This window comes from Benincasa hispida, chromosome 7 (assembly GCF_009727055.1).
Source record: "Benincasa hispida cultivar B227 chromosome 7, ASM972705v1, whole genome shotgun sequence".
Classification (NCBI taxonomy): domain Eukaryota; kingdom Viridiplantae; phylum Streptophyta; class Magnoliopsida; order Cucurbitales; family Cucurbitaceae; genus Benincasa; species Benincasa hispida.
This window is the reverse complement of record NC_052355.1, coordinates 30610126-30619225: the sequence shown is the minus strand read 5'-3', so window position 1 is coordinate 30619225 and position 9100 is coordinate 30610126. Positions and strand designations below refer to the sequence as shown.

Below are 9100 nucleotides of genomic sequence, written 5' to 3'. Positions count from 1 at the left end.
GGACCGTTTTTAAATATAGAAAAATTGGACCAAACTATTTACAAATATAATAAAATGTCACGGTTTATCAGTGATAGACACTGATAGATTACTATTATCTATCACTGATAAACACTGATAGACACTAATAGATATTGATAGATGTCTATCAATATTTATCACTAATTATGATATTTTATTATATTTGAAAATATCATCAGTAATTTTGTCATTAAATTTTTTTTCTTATTTATCTTTTACAAGTATTTTCAAAATTCAAAATTTTAATTTTTAAAAGAAAATAATGTTTTTTATTTTTTATAAGTTGAATAAGAATTTAAGTATTTCCTTAAAATAACAAAAACTGCCCGAGGAGATCATGAAAAAAAAACACAATTTTTTCTTTTGAAAAAAAACATAGTTTTAGAAAATTTAATAGTTATCAAATATGACCTAAATAAATAAAATCTTCCTAACATAAATATATAAAATTTTATGAAACATGTTTGAGAAAATATTCATTGATTTAAGCATCTACCTTTAGTCAAAAGGTCTGCCATTCAAATTTTCAACTCAAAATATTTGGAAAAAAAATACAAACTTTACTCATGAGAGCCCAAAAAAAAAAAAAAATAAATAAAATTACAAAATTAGTTTCAATATGTGCTCTCCTATTTAGGGCTTTTTAACAGATAATCAGAAAGAAAGTTTCACTATATAAAGCAAAGGAATCTAAGTATGGGCACATAATCCAAGACCTTTTAATTCATACTCATTCTTGCTATTTGTATAAGAAACACTCTTCCCATAATCTCTAGAATACAATATCTCTAATATAGAATATCTAAATAGATAATACACTTTATTCAATATTATATCATTTCTCCCTCTTTTTTTAGTTCAACACGACAGTTAAAATCGAAGATTTGATATAATCTTCTCTCCAACCTCGTGGTCGAGAACATATGCCTTTAATTAACCAATTGAATTATCTTCGATCTAATACTTATACTTATATCTTAAGTTATATACAATAATTTACCCAGTGAATGTCTAAATGGAAAAGGTTAACTAACTGTATATCACAGTCAAATAGCATATGAGCTTTTAAACTCTCAAATTTTAAGTAAAAAACATCACAATATGAAGTTTTTACTCATCGATAGGATCTAAAGTATATTGCAATAACTCAAAGAGTCCCAAAACAAGTAATTCAAGCAGTTGTGTGTTCACAATACCCCATTGAATAATGTCAAGCATAAAATCTAAACAAGAAATTCAAGTACAATAACCATAACACTAATGTTATAACATTAAACATAATAATTTATATATATAGGTCATCTTTGTAAATATATATATATATTGTCACCCCCTAAACTTACAAAAGACTACCTTCCCAATGATATACATATATAAGAGAAACCCTATAGTGATTAATCAACCATGCACCATCCAAAATTCTAAAATTAAAATTAAAAAGAAAAAAAAAAAAAGAAAAAAACCCTTAGATAAAGCCTGAAACCCTAGACAGGTCCATCATTTTTTTTTCTATTTTGATCATCACTTTCTTTGCTCTCTTTTAGTCACAGTTCAGCATTGAAAACCTTTAATATGATATGATTGGTTTCAATTCTTTCTTTCTTTTTTTTTTTTTTCTTTTTCCTAGTGAACATTTTAATAACAAAAAGAGAAGTTCAAAAGGATTGAGAAAAATTACTATCTCAATAAGTGGCTGGCGGAGGATGAGGAGAAGCCATGAAGATCGCCGCCGCCACTGCTGCCACTCCATGCATTAACGTCGCTTCCACCACCGCCACCGACCCAAAACTGAAAATTCTTCCCCAAGTTCATCCCTTTACTCTCCTCAACCTTCATTGCCCCGGCCTCCATCGTCATTCCAATGTCGTTTTCAATCCCTAATCTCGAGAACCCGCCGAGATTATACCGAGCCATGGCGCCTTCGGGTGGCTCGAATGTGTAAAGCAAATTAGGTTGTTGATCATTAGCCAAGAGAGGGAATTGTTGTGGTACTTGTTGTAATCTCCAATGGTCACCTTGAAATTCATGAACATCCAATCCTCCGGTGGTGGAGCCACCGCTTGTTGGCGGAGTTTGCGGCGGAATTATCCCCAAATTGAGGCCGTAATTAGAGAAATTATGTAAAGAAGACAAAAAGGGCAAATGGGGTTGGGTTGAAAGTGAAACCCCAGCAGTAGAATTAGTTGATCCACCTAATAATTGACGTTCACCGGCCGCCGGAGACTTCGACCGATTCCGGGATTTGGTCCTCTTGTTCCTCCGACAGCCACCGCCCACCGGAACATTCCTCAGTGCACCACCACGTGTCCAATACCGTCGACAAGTCTTACAAAAGTGGCGAGGCTGAGAAAGATTATAGTTATTGAAGTAACAAAATTTGGTATTTGTAGATTCACATCTAGGGCATTTCAAGCCAGCCTCTGGATGCGGAATCTTCGCCAAACGAGCTCGATCGGTCATTGAAACCGGCCTAATCGACCCAGTACCACCTCCAACACCACCACCATCACCTCCTCCCCCACCACCAGGTGGCGGAGGTAGTAAAACCTGACCAGAATCCTCTGCAGTATCATTTCCTCCCGTCTGGTGATTAGTCAACTAGAAAAAAAAACACAAAATCAAAAAATTCGCAAAGAAAGATGAAATATCGAGTATATTCAAGAAGAGATCGAAAAAGGGTCAGAATATTTTCCGATAAAAATGAACTTTTTTGGAGAAGAAGGAAGCTAAAGAATTAAGCAAAAACAAAGCTTTCTTTTTGTTGTTCTCTCTTTATAAGTTGTAGGTTCGAATTCAACAACTTACTGGTTGCCAGTTAGGAGGATCCAAATAAGAAGGGAGAGAAGGAAAAACCATAGTATTGTTATAATTCTTGTGAAGAGCTTTCTCTTTTGAGCAAAAGTTTGTTGATGGTGGAGAATCACATCAATGGGAGAGACTTGCTCAGAAATGAGAGAAAGAAAGAAAGAAGATAGAAAAGAGATAAAGGAAGTAGGGTTTCTTTTCTTCTTTTCTTCTTTTTTTTTTTTTTTTTTTTTTTTACTTTTTTTGTTCTCTCTTTCTCTCTCTTACCTCTAATTTCTTAATCTTGAAGTTTCATAATTTTTTTGTTGGTTTAAATTAATATGGTTTGGCCATGCATGGGGTTGGAGAGAGAGAAAAAACAAACCCTAAGATAATGAAACATTTAGGTAGGGTCTATGGGAGGTCTTTGAGCTGAGAGAAGGAATATTAAAAGAAATAAATAAATAAATATAAATGGTGATAAAAATATTTTTTTAAAAAAAAATGAAATAAAAGAAATAAAATAATAAAAAGAAGAAGAAGAAAAAGAAAAAGTTGATGGTGGGGGGAATACTGTGGGTGGAAGTGTCGCAATCGAATGTACCTTTGTTTCTGCGTCCTGTTTCCACTATTGCCATTGTTTTGTTTTCTTCTTAATTATATTCTTTTATTATATTCACCTATTTAACTTTTTCTTAATTAATTTTAACCTAAAATCAGATCTACATTTTTCGGATATACAAGAATTAAAATATCGATATCAATTTCAATATCAAAATGTTGATTTCACAAATATATTAATGGGGCGTGTTATGAGATTGACAAATAAATAATACAAAAAAAAAAAACATATAAGTAGAGAATCAACACACGGATTTACACCGTTTATTAACTGTGTGTTAGTTACGTCAACGGAACAAAGGGAGAATAATTTTATTAGAGAGAATAATAATACAAAATTACAATATGAATGGCGTCGTTAAGGTTTCAAGAGTTTTTATAACACATTTCTCTAAACCTTAAGATCATAAACGTAAATAATGTAAATATGGTAAATACGTAAATCACTTAAGTTTCGAAGGCGTTGCTCCTGTATTTGGTCATTCGAAGTACCAGACAACAGATTCAAGACATTCTAACAATTGGCATAAAGAAATTTATAAAAAATAATTAAATTAATAATTGATTGTTGTTTTACTTCAAAAGTAAGTTATAAAGCGTATTCTTAATATTTGTAGACATCTTCAGATTAATATATAGATAATCATTTGTTGTGTTTTATGTTGTGAAAAATTTATAAAAAGATGTCTGAGATATCGATTAATCATCAACATTGATCTCGAATCTTTCGATTTATAAATGTTGACGATATTTCAGTCGAAGATCCACAAAATTTTAGGGTTTGGATAAGACTTTGGAAGTTAAATTAAAACATTAACAACGTATATATGTGAATCTCTTCCAAAGAGAATTTTGTACTTAAACGATTAATATGTTTGTGTAGTTGACTATATATTTTTGTTGATATTCGATGCATTGGTACAATTACGTTTTAGAACTATTGAGCGATTCTTTTTTTTTTTTTCTTTCTTTTTTAGTGGAATATTACATTATATCTTATGACTTTTTGGAAGAACCAAAAAAATACTTTAATAGTACCAAGGTGAATATAACTTGTGATAATTGGCTAGGTACTCCTCATGAAGTCGGAGATGTTTTTAAAGCACTTTCATTTGTGTCATTCTAACCATTTTTTACTGTAGTAAATTTCTTTTTGGTACATCGTGATTTTTCTTTAATTTTGAAGTTTTTTCACGTAAATTTTCGTTTTTGTTAATTTGGTCGTATTCTTTAAATTTCTCAATTATTTTCTAGAGAGATTTTTTAAAATAGAAAAATTAGAAAAAATATTTACATAATAGCAAAATTTAATTATTTTCTCATTCTCCATCTTCCGACTTCTTCCTCCTCCTCTTCTCCTTCTCTATTTATACTTTTGCTGCTAGTTCAAAAATGTTAATTAGAATGACAATAATAGACAATAGAAGGCCAAATTATAGACCAAGTGACAGTTGTTTTTGGTAGTTTTGTTGCTAGTTCCAAAATTGTAATTAGAATGATAATCATAAACAATGGAATACCAATGATAGACAATGATAGTTTTCTATTATTATCTATCAGTGATAGACTACTATCAATTTGTCTATTAATAGATAATCATTTTGTTGTTGCTAGTTGTTGTAGTTTTTTAATTTTAGATAGTTTATGATACATATACTAGACATTATTATTGAAAATTTTGTTGCTTTTAGATAGTTGTGATAAACATTGATAGAAATCTATTAACGTCTATTAATTATAAGAACTCACTATAAGAATATAGGTCTATTGCAACGATTTTTAGCCTATTGCAGTGAATTAAAACCACTGCAACATCTATAGCAACGATATTATAACCTCTGGTAAAGATAGTGTTGACAGGTCTATTGCAACGATTTTTTAAACCACTGGAATCAAATTTATAAATTGTTGTAATATCTAACAACATTTTTTATGGTTTATAACAACATTCATTTCAATTTATAGCAACATTTTCCGTGGTTATAAAAAAGTTGAAAGCTACATATTGTGACAAGATAAAAAATGGTGCAAGCAATTACAACACTTTTAAAAGATCTTTTGCAACAATTTTGTCTAATATTTCACAACACTTACTAATTGTTATATATATTACATTGATTACAACCATTCTTATAAATTATATTGCAATATAATTCAAACTAACATTTGTCGCACTTTTATTAATTATTTTAAGTATTTATTTATCGATGTTTGTAGCCATTTAAAACTATACAATTAAAAAATGATCAATGTAGTTACTAAAATCTTTTCTTTTAACATTGATAACAAAAATGAGTAAAACCACAAGTCATAAAGTAAAATAATTAAAATTTCAAGACAAACTAATGAGATATTATTCAATATTAACAAAATGTATTATCAAATTTGTACAAAATATGTCCAACATCATTAAGAAAATAAAAATAAACTACTGATTAAATTACTTTATCACCAACAAGTCTTCAAGTTCGAAATAAGTTCAAGTGACTCCTTCGAACACAACATTGTATATCTTGACGACTGTTTTTTTATCCTACTAACAAATTAAAATAAAATATTATATTACAACATTGATGATAAAAATGTTAAAACATTCACTTAAATAATTCCCAATAAATCAAATAGTTTATATTGTTAAATAAAACAAAGTATGCATAACAAGCCCTACAACAATTTATATGTATAACAACATTGCAATATTACTTTATACAACATTACGAACAAAAATGGGGAAAAAAATGTTACCAAAATAGCATAATTTAGTTATGTGTTGCTAAAAATCGATGCCATTGTAAAAACTTTTGCAGCACTTGTCAAACCACTGCAAAACAAATTGTTGCAATAAACTCATTTTCTTGTAATGATTAATACAAGTCTACCACTGATAGACACTAAAGGAATCTATCAGTGTCTATTAGTGATAGAAACTTATAGAAGCATATCATTGATAAGGATTGATTGAAGTCTATCCATGTCTATCTGTGATAGAAACTAATAGAAGTCTATCATTAGTACTATCATTATAAAAACTGGTACAAGTCTATTATTGATAGAGATTGATAGAATTTTATCAGTGTCTATCAATATTTTTTACTATTTCTGTAAATAGTTTGATATTTTTTTTATTGATAAAAATTTCTTTATTTTCTACTTTATTCCTGAGATAGTAATACTATGTTCATTTCGACCATGAAAAATTTATGTGATTTTGTCATCATATTTTATTTTATCGGTAATCCACCTAATCAAGGTAAAATTTTATTGATACTTTCTATTATACTATTCATTTGTTATGTTAGTAACTTTATTTGTGTCCATTTTTTCCTATGTCAAATGAATTTTTCAATTCATAGATCAACCAATTGAATTATATTCAAGTAGGTCTTTTATCCTATTATAATTAGATATTATTAAAATAGAAGTCATTTGACTCCACATTAATTACAATGTCAATATAAAAGCCTCTATGTCGGTCAAAGATATTTTTTTAAAAAAACATTAGAGAAAAAATATATGGAAATTTACATCAATAAAGTAAAACTTAAAATGAATAAAGAAATATTAGTGGTAACAATTGCCTTTTTAATTAATTTTTTTAAAAAAAGTTGAATCTTAATTAGTTAATTAAATGGAAGTAATTTGACGACGAGTCGACAACAACAAAATCAAATTTAATACAAGGATTTAACTTTAATTAGTACACCCGTTTTATGAAATTCCAACGCGTCGCTTGTGTAAGAAAGATAATTATTCTCTTAATTAAAGTTAGGTGAGCTTTCAATTTTTCTAAATTAAAATAATTGTCTTTTACCTTTTTTTTTAATTCACACGTGGTTATGAAAACATGGGAGGAAATTTTTGTCAAAATTTAAATCCCACTTATTTTTAAAATAAAAAATTAAACTCAAGGTTGGGTTTTATGTCAAAAAAAAAAAAAAAAAAAACTAATGGTTTATAAACAATAAACTTATTCTATTGTAGATGAAGATGTTGTTGAGGTTTATTCAATAAAGTTATTATTGAATGTATGAATTATTCATTTCGTTTTAGAAAGAACCTAAATCCAATAAACTAAGATCCTTGACTATTACCTGAGTACTTAGACTTTATGTACAGAAATAAAAGTGGATCAAGTTCGTGTAAATAGTCTAAATGGTCTACAGTATACGGATAAGATTGGGTACCTTATTTTGGAAATATTATCAAATGTGGTCCATTTTGAATTTAGTACAAATGACGTGATCCTGAATCGTTCATGTGAAGATATGTTAATGGAGGCGTTTGTGTAAAAAGTTTGTATGAGACCGGACCAAGAAATAAGTCACTCTTACTTTATAACATTGTCTACTGTTTAAGACTGGCTATTTCAAAATGATAACCTAGGTAACTTGATCTTAATCCTGAGCTAAATATGAACTCTTGTTTATTCGGGATTCTACTTAGATTTGCATGGGTGAGGATTGACTCAACAACGCGGTCTCAATAAAGTCTCCCATTTCAGGGGTAAGACTAGGTAGATAATTAGGAACATAGAGTGCAAGACGAAATTTATTCATACTTGCTTTTAGGATAGTAGTGAAGGAACGGCGTAGTTCCACTACGAAAGCGGGAATCGATCTAATTTTTTATTTTTCACAGAATTAAGAATTTCACAGAACCAAATTGCATTAATATGTAATTTATAGCATACATGGAAGAAGGAGAAATAGAAATTAGGGTTTCAAGAAAACTTACCCTTGAAGAACAATTTCTTCTTCTTCACAAAATTTCCTTACCAAAATGTTCACAATCAATCACAAACCAAGCACCGCCAATGAGGACATCACCATAAGAATTTCCTCTGTATTCTTTTAGGGGAAGAGAATTCTCAGAAGTTGTATGGGCTCCGAGTTTTGGGAGAGGGAGGAAAGATTTAGGGAGGGAAATTTTCTTTTGTGTGAACGTTGGTTAAGGGAGAGAGATCGATTATTTTGTTTTATCTTTTTAAAAGATCTTCTGTGTGAAAAAGATGATAGGACTACTAGAAAAAAAACCACCCACACAACCCACGTAAGATTGAGAGAGAAAAGAGGGGGAGGGAGTTCCCTCCCATATTAATTTCAAAAAATTAATATAATAATGTATAAGATACATTATAATACAAAGTTTTATTTGAGAGAAAATAAATATTTAAATCATATTCAAATATTTATTTCCTCTCAAATAAACTTTATATTATAATGTATCAAATACATTATATTAATTATATCATATATAATTAATTAATTCTCTCAATTAACTTGAACAATTAAAATTAATCCAAAATTGATTCTTAATAATCTCTGTTGAGCTATAGAAGGGACCTTATGGACCTGTAGATTGAAGCTCCAATAGTACTTGAATAATTAATAGTTTAATTAATTATTTAATTAATGGATGTTGAATAATTTAATTAAAGGTAGGGATGTTAAAAAAAATCGAAGACACCGAAAAAATCGAGCAACCTAAACCCAACACAATGGTTTGGGTTGGTTAAAAAAAAAGGTTTTGTTTGGATTTTTTTAATGAACCGCAGTAGGTCAGTTTGGTTCACGGGTTCGTAGAAAAAAATCGATTTGAACCGAACCAACCAGGATTTATAGAGAATTGATTATAAACCCAGCGCCCAGCCCAACAGTAGAACTTTTGCATTCAA

The 9100-nt window shown here is 29.3% G+C and overlaps 1 protein-coding gene across 1 annotated transcript; it reads right to left on the bottom strand.

The window, feature by feature from the left end:
* Positions 1 to 1284: 1284 nt before the first annotated feature.
* LOC120082239 (dof zinc finger protein DOF2.4) lies at positions 1285 to 3028 on the bottom strand. The gene is made up of 2 exons (XM_039037516.1): positions 2827 to 3028; positions 1285 to 2619 (listed from the first exon to the last, which is right to left on the bottom strand). The coding sequence occupies exons 1-2, from the start codon at positions 2875 to 2877 to the stop codon at positions 1699 to 1701; spliced, it is 972 nt and encodes a 323-aa protein (XP_038893444.1). The 5' UTR covers positions 2878 to 3028; the 3' UTR covers positions 1285 to 1698.
* Between the last annotated feature and the right edge of the window lie 6072 nt (positions 3029 to 9100).